The sequence below is a fragment of the Sus scrofa genome, chromosome 4, assembly GCF_000003025.6.
Source record: "Sus scrofa isolate TJ Tabasco breed Duroc chromosome 4, Sscrofa11.1, whole genome shotgun sequence".
In the NCBI taxonomy this organism is placed as follows: domain Eukaryota; kingdom Metazoa; phylum Chordata; class Mammalia; order Artiodactyla; family Suidae; genus Sus; species Sus scrofa.
This window is the reverse complement of record NC_010446.5, coordinates 95,924,339-95,939,181: the sequence shown is the minus strand read 5'-3', so window position 1 is coordinate 95,939,181 and position 14,843 is coordinate 95,924,339. Positions and strand designations below refer to the sequence as shown.

At 47.1% G+C, this 14,843-nt stretch overlaps 1 protein-coding gene across 2 annotated transcripts in view; it reads left to right on the top strand.

Moving 5' to 3' along the window:
* INTS3 (integrator complex subunit 3) overlaps window positions 1-14,843 on the top strand; it is a 40,734-nt gene that overhangs the window by 5,624 nt on the left and 20,267 nt on the right. For both annotated transcript variants that reach the window (XM_021088512.1, NM_001243322.1), the window contains 5 exon segments: window positions 3,932-4,015; window positions 5,952-6,035; window positions 11,530-11,643; window positions 11,837-11,921; window positions 13,243-13,309. In XM_021088512.1, coding sequence (XP_020944171.1) covers window positions 3,932-4,015; window positions 5,952-6,035; window positions 11,530-11,643; window positions 11,837-11,921; window positions 13,243-13,309 — 434 coding nt within the window.

The following is a 14,843-nucleotide window of genomic DNA, read 5'->3' as shown; positions in this document are numbered from 1 at the left end:
TTAACGATCCGGCGTTGCCGTGAGCTGTGGTGTAGGTTGCAGACGCGGCTCGGATCCCGAGTTGCTGTGGCTCTGGCGTAGGCCGGTGGCTACAGCTCCGATTCAACCCCTAGCCTGGGAACCTCCATATGCCGCGGGAGCGGCCCAAGAAATAGCAACAACAACAACAACAAAAAGACAAAAGACAAAAAAAAAAAAAAAAAGAAAAAGTACAACCTGACGGAGTTCCCTTTGCGGCTCAGTGGCTCAGATCCTGCGTGGCTGTGGCTGTGGCTATGGCGTAGGCCGGGAGCTACAGCTCTGATTTGACCCCTAGCCTGGGAACCTACATATGCCGAGGGTACGGCCCCCAAAAAAAGACAAAAACACACACACAAAATACGACCTGAGGTTTTTTCCTTCCCATCCCTTATTATGTAGGAGCTGGACCGGGTAATGATGGAGCTCAGGGTTTGTGAGAGAGGTGGGTTGTGAGATTTACAGCTCGGCTTTCATGTGATCTCACAGCTCCTGTTCACAAGTCGCAGGCGCTGTTGATTAAGGCGAAGCACCCTGATCTGACCTAATTTGAGGATAGTCAGCCCTGATGTTGGGAGGTGACACTGTCAACCCTGAGTGGCTTTAGGCTTAATTTCAGTTGAGTTTTTGTGGCTGTGGGAGCTCCTTGCCTGACCACTCAGGTCCGCCTCTGCTCTTAGATAGGGACGGATGTAGGCAACCTCAGGTGATGGTCAAAGGAGAAACATGATTGTCTTTTATTCCTTGTCCTCTTTCCTGCTGTCCTCATTTCTCTCTTCTTCACAATGTTGCAGTAGTTTTCAATAAGACGTTTGGTGATGACCTATATATGAGGTTGGGGGGAGTAAATCGCCTGCCTTTGTCCCTGTTTTGCTAGCATCATCCACACTGGGGATTGGGAGGTGGTTTTCTTAAAACAGTTTTGGGGTTAATCCTCCAGATAAAATTTTAAAAGACTCAGGAAGTAGTTTAGGTGGTGATAGTGGAGAGGCTCCATTGACTTCACATGAGGTGCATTTCGTCACGATTTTCTCAGTGTTTAGTATTTAATGCTTCAAACAGGATCAGTGACTAAGATCTTTTAGTGTTGAGCACATGCCAAGTTAGTTCACCTTTGAAATTCAGGTTGGTTCTTGGATGGGCTTTCCTGACCTCTCCTCACCTTTGTTTGACCAGAGAACCTGGAAGGTTTCACTTTGTCCTTTTGTTCTCCATTAGTCCTTTTCTTTCCTACACTCATTTTCTTTTTAAAGTTTGTTTTTTAACTTTTTTGGGGGATATTTCAAACGTTAAAAAAGTAGAGAGAATAGTATAATTTCCCTGGAGCCATCACTCTGCTTCAGTATTTTTCAGCAGAAGGCAGTCTTGTTTTCTCTCTCTCGGTCTCCTTTGGATTTTACTGAAGCAAATCCAAGCTGTCATTTCATCTGTAGGTACTTCATATACATGTTGTCTGTGAGAGATGGACTTTTTAAAATTTAGCATAGCTCAGTATCATACCAAAAAAATTAACAATAATTCCTTATTGTAATAAAATAGGCAGTGTTCAGATCGGTCATCTCAAATTCTTTTTATAATTGGTTTGTTCAACTCTGTAATCAAACAAGGACCACATATTTGTTGCATTCAGTTGGTATGTCTCTTTAATTTTTAGTAACTGTTTTATTAAATACTTACAAAAATAAATCATATACCTTTTACTAGATTCACCAATTATTAATATTTGCCACATCTGCTTTTTCATTATTTCTTTATATACTTTTTTTTTTTTTTGGCCCCACCTGCAGCAAGTGGAAGTTCCCAGGCCAGGGATGAATCCATGCTATAGCAGCAACCCGAGCCATAGCAGTGACAATGCCAGATCCTTAACCCACTGAGCCACCAGGGAACTCCTAACATTATTTTAACATTTTGAGAGTTAAGTTGCAGCCAGAATGCCACTTAAGAGTGAAATACTTCAGTGAGGGAGTTCCCCTCGTGGCGCAGTGGTTAAGGAATCCAACTGGGAACCATGAGGTTGCAGGTTCGGTCCCTGCCCTTGCTCAGTGAGTTGACAATCCGGCATTGCCGTGAGCTGTGGTGTAGGTCGCAGATGCAGCTCGGATCCCACGTTGCTGTGGCTCTGGCGCAGGCCGGTGGCTGCAGCTCCGATTCAACCCCTAGCCTGGGCACCTCCACATGCCGCGGGAGCGGCCCAAAAAATGGCAAAAAGACAATAAATAAATAAATAAATAAATAAATACTTCAGTGAGTATTTCCTAAGAACAAGGATCTCCTGTTACATAATCCCTGTTTTGTTACTTAAATTGGGATATTTAACATCAATAGTTTACTGTTACTTAGAGTACATATTCCTATTTTACCATTTGTCCTAATAATGTCCATTGTAGCAGTCCAGGCCCATTGCATTTAGGTGTACTGTTTTAATTGTCATCTGTGTCCATCACCTTAAATACTTTGACGGGCCAGTTATTTTTTAGAATCTCAATTTGGGTTGTCTGAAATATCTTCATGATTAGGCAGATTATTCCCTTTGAGCAGAAAAACCATGAAGGGGTGTTACAGCTATTTCAGTGAATCATATCAGAGGTGAGTGTGTCAGCTGTCTGTTTTGTTATTTGGGATTGGATCAAACCTGCATTGCTGCAGTGACAATGCTGGATCCTTTTTTTTTTTTTTTGTCTTTTTACAGCACATGGAGGTTTCCAGACAAGGGGTCAAATCAAATCTGTAGCTGCCAGCCTACACCAGAGCCACAGCAACTTGGGATCCGAGCTGTGTTTGTGACCTACACCATAGCTCACGCCAGATCCTTAACTCACTGAGCAGGGCCAGGGATTGAACCCTAGTCCTCATGGATACTAGTTGGATTCATTAACCACTGAGCCACAATGGGAACTCTGACAATGCCGGATCCTTAACCCGCTGTGCCACAAGGAAACTCTTGTCTCATTATTTGGGGTGTTAACTAATTGCTTGGTTAAGATAGTATCCTCCAGGATTTCCTACAGTTATTTTCCTTTTGTGATTAATCGATATTTTGAACCTATGTAAATATCTTGTAAAAGTTTCACCTTCAGTTTTAGCAGCCATTGATGATATTTGGCTGAATCAGTTATTATTTATATCATTCCTTCTTAACTTATTAGTTGGCATCTGGGTAAGGGAGAGCTTCCCCTTCTTTACTAATTATGTATGTATGAATCTTTCTATCAGCATGGACTCGTACTCAATGAGTTATAATCTTAAGCCTCTTTTTTTTCCCCTGGCTGCACCCATGGCATGCAGAAGTTCCTGGGCCAGGGATTGAACTGGAGCCACAGCAGTGACAATGCCAAATCCTTAACCACTAGGCCACCAGGGAACTCCCTTAAGCCTCTTTTTTTTTTTTTTTCTTTGTCTTTTTAGGGCTGCACCCGTAACATATGGAGGTTCCCAGGCTAGGGGTCGAATTGGAGCTGTAGCTTACAGCCTATGCCACAGCCACAGCAACAGCAACATGGGATCTGAGCCACATCTGTGACCTACACTACAGCTCACAGCAACGCCAGGTCCTTGACCCACTGAGCGAGGCCAGGGATCAACACTGCATCCTCACGGATACTAGTTGGGATCATTAACTGCTGAGCCACGACGGGAACTCCCCTTAAACCTCTTTTAACACATAGGTTTCCCCCCCCCAACCCTGCTTTTTTCCTTGTAATTTAGAAACCAGGAAGCCTGTCATGGTTTACACATTCTGGATTTTGCTGATTATATCCCTGTGGTAACTTGACTTGTAAACAGGTAGTTTAGTTCTAGAGATGGGATGAGATTTCTCTAAAATCTTTAGAAATTAAAAAAACTTTTGGGGCTAGAAGTACTGCATAGGTCATGGTCTGAAGCATCTGAATTTTTTCTCACCCCTTCGCAGAGGTTGGAAAGATGTATGAGCATTGTGACATCGATGACCACTGGGGTCTCAGAGAGAGAGGCCAATGATGCCCTCAATGCCTACGTGAGTATAATACTCTCCCCGTGCCCATTTCTGTTGCTTTTTTTTTTTTTTTTTTGGTCTTTTTGTCTTTTTAGGGCTGCACCCCCGGCATGTGGAGGTTTCTAGGCTAGGGATCCAATTGGAGCTGTAGCTGCTGGCCTACGCCACAGCCACAGCCATGCCAGATCCAAACCGCATCTTCGAACTACACCACAGCTCATGACAATGCCAGATCCTTAACCCCCTGATCGAGGCCAGGGATCAAACCTGCAACCTCATGGTTCCTAGTCGGATTCATTTTTGCTGTGCCATGACGGGAACTCCCATTTCTGCTTCTTTGAAAGCTCTCAGACATGCTCAGAAAGCTGGCAAGGCTTCAGTGGCTAGGAATTAAGGGATTGAAGTTAATGTCTTGGTTTCCCGAACCAGATTTCCCAACTCTTCTCTTTCTCCATGTGGGAGTCCCATGTCTTGGAGCCTTAGATGACTTTAGCAACTTGAAAAAATAACTCATATTTCTGTAGTGGCTTTTTTCTCTACAGATCATTCTCACATGTTTGGTCTTTTACATTTCTTAATCTGTGAGGTTGAAAGGATTTAAAATAGTACATGTGAAGGCCAATTTCTGGCACATAGTGAACGTTCAGTAAGTATTTCCTACTTATTATTAATAATTATTAAGACTTCATCTTACAGATATCAAAGCTTCAATGATTTGCCCAAGGTCTTGACTTGGGAGGTGCGTTTGTTACTCTACGAATGATTCTTTGCAGCTCCCTCTCTACTGAAGTCTGTTAAGTTCTGGTAAAGATGTGGAGTAGAATTCCTCCCCCCCCATTTTATTTTTATTTTTTTGTCTTTTTAGGGCTGCACCCGTGACATATGGAGGTTCCCAGGCTATGGGTGGAATCGGAGCTTATAGCCGCCAGCCTATGCCACAGCCACAGCAATGCAGGATCCAAGCCACGTCTGCTACCTACACTGCAGCTCACAGCAACGCCAGATCCTTAACCCACTGAGCGAGGCCAGGGATTGAACCTGCGTCCTCATGGATGTTAGTCAGATTCATTAACTGCTGAGCCATGATGGGCATTCCTCCCCCTCATTTTAAACATTCTTTTTATTTTCTGCTTCATCAAGCCTTGGAGTTTGGATCCATCCTTTCCCTCCACCTCTCTCCTAAAACAGATGTCCTGTAATTTTCTTTCTTTCTCTCTCTCTCTCTTTCTTTCTTTCTTTCTTTTTCTTTCTTTCTTTCTCTCTCTCTCTCTTTCTTTCTTTCTTTCTCTTTCTTTTTTTCTTTCTTTCTTTCTTTCTTTCTTTCTTTCTTTCTTTCTTTCTTTCTTTCTTTCTTTCTTTCTTTCTTTTTCTTTCTTTCTTTCTTGCCACCCTGCAGTATATGGCATTCCTGGGCTAGGGATCAGATCCATACCATAGTTGCAACCTGTGCCATAGCTGTGGCAATGCGGGGTCCTTTATCCCACCCACTATGCCGGCCTGGGATTGATCCTGTGTCCTGGCACTGCAGAGTCGCTGCCGATCTTGTGCCATAGTGGGAACTCTGCCTCATTACTTTTAGGAGAAGAAAGTCATCACATTTAAGAGTTGATTCTTGGGAGTTCCTGTTGTGGCACAGCCGAAAGAAATCCGACTAGGAACCATGAGGTTGTAGGTTCAATCCCTGGCCTCACTCAGTGGGTTAAAGGATACGGCATGTGCTGTATGTCTCAGACTCAGCTCGGATCCCAAGTTGCTGTGGATCTGGCCAGCAGTTGTAGCTCCAATTGGACCCCTAGCCCGGGAACATGTGTATGCTGCGGTTGCGGCCCTAAAAAGCAAAAAAAAAAAAAAAAAAAAAAAGAGTTGATTCTTGAGTCCCAAGTTTTCTAGGAGCAACTGTGTTTAAGAGCTTTCCTCCTATAAGTGACAATTAGCTTTTTCTTTCCTCTTATCTCAGGTATGTAAAGGCCCCCCGCAACACGAGGAAATCTGCCTGGGCCTCTTCACCCTTGTGCTTACCGAACCTGCCCAAGCCCAGAAGGTAAGACTTCCTATTCTGGACCTGCATTCCCTTCTCAGCCATGGTCTAGGACTCTGTGGAACTTAGGGTTCAACTGGCACAGTCCCAGACCCTTTGAGCAGAGCTGGGTCATTTTGTTCTCAAAATATAGTTACAGCTCTCTTTTTACTCTCAGTAGTTTTGTCACTCTGACTGCAGTCCTTTCTCTTTTTCTGGATTTTGACGATAAAAGGCAGTTGTGAGAATGAAAACACATTTAAAAAGTTTTAAATTTTAGGTTTATGAGTCAAGGCCAAAAGAATTGGGATTTAATGCAGAGAAGAGCACAACTGTAAGCAAGTTGGTTTCGAGTTCTTATCTAGAAGAGCGTGACCTCTCGTTTGCAGATTCGGTCACTGCAGGTGAACAGAGAGTAGGCTTAACCTTGCAGCAAGTAGGATTTAAATTAGCTTGATGTTAGATGATTGGTGCAGTAGTAATGTAGTGATTAAGAAATCACTGGAGGAGTTCCCGCTGTGGCGCAACAGGATTGGTGGTGTGCCTGCAGTGCCAGGACGCACGTTTGATCCCTGGCCCAGTCCAGTGGCTTAAGGATCCAGTGTTGCTTCAGCTGCAGTATAGGTCTCAACTGAGGCTCAGATCTGATCCCTGGCCCAGGAACTGCATATGCCACCAGGTGGCCAAAAAGCAAAAGAAAGAAAACAGAACAAAAACAAAACAAAAAGGAAGTCACTGGAGTACACTGGCGTCAGACTTCCTGAGGAATACTCTATGAAAACTAGTCTGGGATTCTGCACAAACATAAGCGTCTCCCTCATGTAGTGGAGGCCTGCCTTCCTTGAGGTGAGGGACTGAGCAGGATGATCTCTTTGGATTCCGTTCTTTCGGTGATAAAGTAGCAAAATTCTGTCTTTTGCCTCTCCAGATTTCCACTTTCTGTATCCTTTGAGTCTTGATGGTTTTGAAGCCTATGTCTGGTACCTGGCAATAATGACAATAACAGAGAAGAGCTTGGAACGGGGGAAGTCACTGTTCTCCTTGCCCCTTCCTTGAGCAGAGGGAGTGTGCAAGGAGACAGACATGCTCTGTGCCCAGCATAGTGTTAGGCTCTATCCAGACACATCTCATTTCATCCTCTCAAAAAGCCATGTGATGTTTCCGGCTTTATTCCCTTCCCCCAAACCACTCCCAGCTTACCTGTAAGATACCTGGAGATCAGAGACATTGTCATTTATTTGTTCAGGAACCAAGGGCAAATCATTCCCAGGGACAAGAATAGGGTGTCTGTGACCCTCTGGCCTAGCTGCCTGAGGTAACCTCAGAAGGAGGATTTCTGGGCATGGCAACCTGATGTGTTTGTACTCCTCTGATGCCAATTAGAGTAGGGTCTGGGGTGAGGTTGGGGGTATGGAAGCAGGTATTCACAAGTCCTTGGTTTCCCAGGCCATTTCTGGGCTGGGACCTTGTTGGGTTAATTGGGCATTTCATTTTCATACTGAGATTATCATCAAGAGTCTTGAAGACAAACGAATGTCCCAGTTTAGTGTTGTTAAACGTTATGTGATCCAACCCATCCTCTGTTTTTTATTTATTTTGTTTTATTTTTGAGATCTGTTTAAGGCCATGCCCACTGCATATGGAGGTTCCCAGGCTAGGGGTTGAGTTGGAGCTGTAGCCGCTGGCCTACACCACAGCCACAGCCACACCAGATCTGAGCCCCATCTGTGACCTACACCCACAGCTCATGGCAATGCTGGATCCTTAACCCACTGAGCAAGGCCAGGGATCGAACCTGTGTCCTCATGGATACGAGTCAGGTTTGCTTCCACTGAGCCACAAAGGGAACTCCTTCCATCCCCTGTTTTAAAGAAAGTGTTGGCAGAGATGAGGGTGGAGAGTTTGGGGTTAAGGTTTAATTTTCTCTTGTATGGGTCTTTATAAATACAATTTAATCTCATTTAGGCATCTCAGTGCAAATTCATCTTGCCTGCTGGTTTTATTTTTGTTTTTGGTGGGATCCGAAGCAGCTAGGGTGATCAGTAAACCTCAGTCAAGGGAGCAGGGCGCCTGTGGCATTTCTAGCTCTTTGCTTGGCCCGACGGTGAGAAGCCGCTGGGCTGTGCATTATACGTGCCTATAATGTCATGAATTTGCCCATCCAGACATGACAAGGGACTAGTAGCACACCTTGTCTTTCTGCTCTATAACAACCCCATGAGTGTGGCCCAGGCCCTTGCTTGGGTCTCATAGTTGGTTGACAGTGGCCCCAGGACTAGGTTCACATGCTAAAGGTTTCCAAGTACATCTCCTACCTGGGAGCCTCCTGGGCTGACAGGCCCCCAGGTCAGACCTCTTAGGACAAAGGAGGTGGAGACGGGAATTAGGAGGAAGTATAAGACAGTGACTCATTCAGAGATCTTGAGCCAGGTCACTGTGTGGGCAAGAACTTGTGACCTCTCTCTTCGTGCTTTGATCCTTCTCCCTAAAAGGATGATTATCTTAGGAAATACTTGTCGTCCTGCAGAAGTTTGAGGTGGGAGTGCCTGATGAGGACTGACCCTAATGCATTGTTTTAGGCTTCAGCTTAAAATAAGGGTAGTGTTTTCTAAGGGTTTATTTGGAGTTAATTCTATCTCTGGAACCGAAACCTCAGGGTGAAATTGGAGATTCAGTTGTTCGTACATCTGCACAGGCGAAGAGGTGGGAGTAGAAACTGAGCCTTGAACACATTAGCAGCCTGCTCTGGGAAGGTGTGAGCTTAGGAGCCTCTGTCCGAGCCAGTGGGCAGAGAGTCAGGGCCAGGTATCCGGGACCTCTTAATAGGTGAAGCTAACAAGAGAACTCGGTGAAGGAAGGCGTGGTCGGAGCGTAGCACAGCTGGGAGAGTGGAGACTGGCGGGAAGCCCAGTCAGGTATTGGTGGAGACTGGAATATGCATTCTGTTCCAGTTCTACCTTCTTAACTTGCATCTGCCCGCTTGGCAGCTCTTGTGTTTATATTCTTTGAGTTGATTTCCTATTTGATGCCTGAACTGAATCACTGGACGCAGACCTGACCGGGGGACTGCGGTGTGGTGGGAAGCCAGGGTGAAGGCCTTGGCTTCTGTGCAGGCTCTAGTAGGCTACGGTCGATACAGGTAATGGCAAAGGATTTAACATTGATGCCAAAGGGTCCCTCTTCACCAAAGGGTCAAGCCCCAGGTGCTGGCAATTCTAGGTCTAGGGACGTCTCTCAGCTGCCAGCTCCAGAAGGCCAGTTGGGAGCTAGGAGGCCCTCGGCTGGAGTATCACTACTCCCAGCCCAGGACAGATGTGCTGCCTCAGCGTTATCCTGTCACCTTTCCTTTCTTTTGAGACCCTCTGTTTCCACCTGAGGTTTTCCCCATCTATTTAATTTTCCAAGCTAGTCAGCAAACTGGCACAGAGGTTGGAGAGACAACTGGCAACGTCAGGAATATGATCCTCCTGGTACCCTGCTGCCATGTGTTACCAGCAGCTGTAGTTGCTAAGATCCCTGATGGAGCATGGAATTAGGCAGACAGAACCTGCTTTCCTCGTCTGACCCTGCGTCTCCTCAGGGGCTGTCCTCCTTCCCTGTCCTGGGTCTCTTCTGCATTTCTGGGATTTCTTCTTTCATTTAAACAGACAGGGCTCCTCTCTCATTAGTAGCGTCTCTGTCTTTGGCTTGACATAGCTTTTCCTTCTGCCTCTGCGTCCCTCATCCTCTGCCCATCCTGTGACTCACTCCTCTGGGGGAGGCTCCAGGGCTGAACCACAGCATTTACTGACCAGCACGTTGGCAGTAGTTCACTGGGTTCTCTTATCTCTTTCTTGTTCCCTTGCTTGCACTTTTGACCCCCCCAGCCCTCCCCCCAGATGGAGTCAGAGGAAAATCAAATTCTTTGGGTATGAAAAGTGTGTGGCACATGGGAGGATCTCTATAAGTGCAGGTATTTTCATCAGATTGATTGTTTTGACTTCGGGACAATAGAGGAAGTGCACGTAGCAATAGCCAGTCTCTTAGGGGGTCCCTCGTCATACCAAGGCCAGGGGGCAGTTGAGCTTGAGGAGTACCCTTTTGAACGCTGAGGCTGAATGAGTTTAGAAAGATAGACGTCTCAAAGGCGTCTCACCTCCATCAACAGCAGCCTCTTCTCCTTTGAGTTATTTCTAACGGTGATAGAGGGGTGGTTCAGAGTTGGGCTGCCTGGCCTTGCATCTTCCTCTCCTCTCTTTTGCGACCTGAGGCAAGTTACTTTCCCCTCTCTGTGTCTGTCTCCTCCTCTGTAAAAATAGAGACGATAATAAAGGGTAGTGATTTCAAAGAGGGGTCTGTGATTCACAGGTAGTGTCTCTATAAAGTAAATTTCGTGTGTGTTACCTTCCTGTGATTGCTGGCATTGTTGATGATGTCCTGGCTACTGGCCTTCTGAGGTTGTAGGATGTTGCCTCTCTAAATTTTACCCTTTGTGAGTGGGGTGATCTGGGAGTTTGGGGTTAGTAGATGCAAACTATAACATGTAATGTGGATAGACTGTGAGGTCCTACTGCATGGCATAGGGAGCTATAGCCAGTCTCTCGGGGTAGACCATGATGGAAAAATAATATAAAAAAAGAAAAAAAAAATATATATATAGTTATTGCTGAGAATCTGGCAGCAGAAATTGGCACAACACTGTAAATCCATTATACTTCAATAAATAAACACATAAATTTTACCCTTCGTGCTGAGACCGTGACAGCATGGAATGGAGCAGACCAGGGAGGTTGCTAATGAGGTCCTCTAAGGAAGTCCTCTAGGAGTCCAGTCTCTTTGGAGAGACAGGTTGAGAAAAGCTCTAGGGGGAGAGAAATAAAAGCCTGCAGAGGAAACTGGCCTTCCCACCATCACCTCCCCGAGAGTTAGGTATGCCTAAGGACCCCTCCTTTTTTAACACCTGACAGAAGCAAAGCGCAGCCCAGAGAAAGGAAGAAAGCTGTTTAGTTAAGAATGTTCCATTTGATTCTGCCCTTTTGGAGGCCCTGGTCCTTGGATCTTCCTTCCTTAATACTCCTAGCCCTTTGCTTCAGCTGGCTGTGTCAAAATAGGTCTAAAATCTCTTCGAGAGCCTTTCCAGCCTGTTCAGTCAAACCTATTCTGCAGTGACCTTTCCCTGGCAGATGAAAAGCAGATGGCCTCCACCTGGTTTTGCTCAGCTGGTGGCATCAAACAGTGTGACGCTTCTTAGAAGGGAGGTAGGGGGACAGGGAGCCTTTCTTAGCAGACTTTTCAGCCCTATTAAAGAGTAGCTCAGTTCCCCCCCCCCCCCCCGTGTGACAGAGCACGGGATAGGCTTGGGATGGAGGGGCCCTCTGGAAGGGGGGCATGCAGAGTGGAAAGTCTTTCGCTGCCACTCATATCCCATTGGTGGTGTTTTAGCTGGAGAAGCTGGGGCTGGGGAGCAGGGGGCCCATCATGAGGGGGTCAGGAGCGTATCCTCAGTTTGCTGGCTGCTCACAAACCTCACTTCTCACAGTGTTACCGGGACTTGGCTCTGGTGAGTCGTGACGGCATGAATATTGTCCTGAATAAAATCAACCAGATACTTATGGAGAAGTACTTGAAGTTGCAGGATACCTGCCGTACTCAGGTAAGGCCAGGAAGAGAAGAGAGATCCAGCTGAGAGGTAACAGAGGGCGGATCCTCTCCCAAGGGGAAGGGAAGGAGGAACTGGGGGTGACATGCCCCTACCTTTGTATGCCCAGATTACAGTGTGGTTGGATTAGCCCCTTTCTCAAATTCACAGGCCCTCCTCTTCATCTGCCTTTTCCTCTCTCCTTCAGTTGGTGTGGTTGGTCCGGGAACTGGTGAAGAGTGGGGTTCTGGGAGCCGATGGTGTTTGCATGACGTTCATGAAGCAGATTGCTGGTAAGTTGGATGGCAAGAGCATAACAAAGGAGAGGAGCCCGGGGCCTAAATCCAGCGATGGAGAAGGATTAAGTACCTGAGGGCATCCATTCCTGGATTGCTCTTTCCGTCTGACCCAGGCATCCTCTGGACATACATGTTGCAGAAAAAAAAAAAAAAAATGAAAAATCGCAGGGGGCCTTTTGAAGCACTAAATCCTGTCTCATTTTCCATCCTGTCAAACTCGAGGCCTGATACAGAACAGTTGGCCTGTTGTAGCCAGTCCTCACTTTGGGGTTTCATGGCATACTGGATCAGGAAGAATCTGGAAGGAGTGGGGAGAGAAGTGAGGACAAAATAATTGGCTCTCATGCCACTGTGCTTTCAGAAACCCAGACATTTCTGGCTCCACCCCAGTATTCTGAACACTTGGGGCCCGTTTGAGGGACAAACTATATCACAGAACAGACCCTGACATTTAGGTTTTGTTATCTTCTTGGCATCAGTAACATCTCTCTGAGCCACTGAATATCCAAGAGGCCTGCCCCTCTACTTTTGATTCCCAAGATTCCATGTGTTTGCTTAGAAATGACCCTACCTCTCTGCCTCAGCATTGCCCATCTGCTCTTTGCTTCCTCTTTGAGATTTTGTATAACACCGAGGCTCCTTTTGTGATGTTATAAACCTTAATGTGTGCGATGTGTGACTCTGCGAACATTGAGTTTTTAAATTAGGACCTGGGGCAAGGCATAGCGTTGTGCTGGCTATTTTTATCCACTCTTCTGGCACTTTCTTCCCTGTTTGGCACTCCTTGTCCTCACTTCTCATCCTGAGACTTTGGCCTGGCATCACTGCCTGTTTAATTCTGCCCCAGGAAGTTTCATGGCAAGCACCCAAGACTGTGATACCTGGAAACAAGAAACCCTTGGCCTGTCGTGACCCAGACACAGGATTTGGGACATCCCATGGCTGGACTGCAGCTGTTACTAGCCACCCGCCCATCTCAGGCCCTACCTGAAATATCATCCTTTCTTTCCAACTGTGGTCTTTTCATATCTCCTTCCCAGACGTTCCCTCTCATGGGTCAGTATATTCCCACTCCAACCCTCTGTCTATGGAAGAGTAGCAGCTCTGGTTTCTGGAAAAATCCCAAACCTTCCCTTCCCTTCTCCCTGGAGGCAAAGAGGGAAACTTTAAAGCCTGACAGAAGAGAAGACAGTTTTTCCAGCCCTCGGAACATCGGTGCTGAGATAATAGTTAGGGATGGACCAGTAGGAAAGTGTCGAAGCGGAGATGCTAATCAGAGCCATTCTGATTCTCTGTTTTCTCCTCCTTTGATCAGGTGGGGATGTAACAGCAAAAAACATCTGGTTGGCAGAGAGCGTTCTGGATATCCTGACGGAGCAGAGGTAGAGTCTACCACGAAGGGCGGGGCATGAGCTCGATATGGCCACAGGGGTGTGAGTGAGGGCAGTGGGTTTGCAAGGGCTGTGGGAAGCCTGTCAGGGCCCAGGAACACCTTGAGTCAGAGGGGGTGAGGCGGAGGACGGAGGGGCTGATGAAGGGATTAATGCCGTGGTCTGGCCCCCGGGATGAAGGAGTGGGAAAGAAGGTCCTTGCTGACATATCTCAAGAGCCCAGGAAAAACGAGTTTCATCTGATAAGGGTTTATTTTTGATCCAGACCTCCTTGGAATGTTTATCTTTAGGGGGTGGTGGGGGAGAATGAGCTCAGCAGCGTGGGTCCAGCCAATCACCAGGCCTGGCAGGTACCCCTTTTCTCCCTTCCAAGACTGTCCATCCACTCCATGCCCGCCTCTTGTTGAGGTGGCCCAGGGAGTGGTGGGAGTGAGGAGTCACGGTGACGCCTCAGTGGTAGGGGGGGGCCTGACGGGGCACACGTCGGGCTTTCCGGCTGATTCTGTCCCTTCCCCGTCCGAGTCAAGGACCAGAAATTTTTTTTTTCTTTTTTGCCTTTTGTCTTATTAGGGCCGCACCCACGGCATATGGAGGTTCCCAGGCTAGGGGTCCAATTGGAGCTACAGCTGCCCGCCTACGCCAGAGCCACAGCAATGTGGGATCCAAGCCGCGTCTGCAACCTACACCACAGCTCACAGCAACGCCGGATCCTTAACCCACTGAGCAAGGGCAGGGATCGAACCTGCATCCTCGTGGATACTACCTGAGTTCGTTAACCACTGAGCTATGATGGGAACTCCAGAAATTTTGAGGGCTGATTGGGGGTGAGGTCTTCCTCTTGGTCCTGTGGCCTCAGTCTTCCTGTGGCATGATTTCAGAATCTCTTTCTGGGTGAGGACACCAAAGTAGTCACATGACTGAGAGGGCTGAGCGTCTCCATGTTTCCTCCTCCCTTGTTCACACTTGTGAAAGAGATGCCTGTGTTCTGGGCTGGAGCCTGAGAGCGATGCCAGCTCTGCCATGCAGTGCCCCCTAGTGCTCTGAGCCTGGCCGTGCAGGTGCAGCTGGCAGCACTGCTTCCATCATTGGTGCCATCACGCAGCACAGGAGAGCCCAACAGTCTCTTACCAGGTCTCTGTGCCTTCGCCTTCCTAGCGTCCTGGGTCAGAGGGTTTCACTTTCATCTGTCTCTTCAGGACCCCATCCCAGGGTTCAGATACGCTGATCACTGGTCTCTGCTAGCCGTCTTCCTGACAGTGATTTTTTTTCTTATTTTGTCCCCCTGTGCCAGATGCCTCCCATTCCCATACCTGAAAACAGAATTTTACTCATTTGGACATTTAGCACGCAGTCTCTGTCCTGGTGTCAGATAACTGCCCTACCTTTTCTCCTGCCTTCCCCCAAATTCACATCCTTTGATGCCCGCGAGTCCCTGGAAGTTTAAAACTGTCCTCTTCTGCACTCTCCCTCTCACTCCTTCTCAAGTGTTTCTAGGGCTGTGGAACTAAAACGTAGCAGGTGGGGG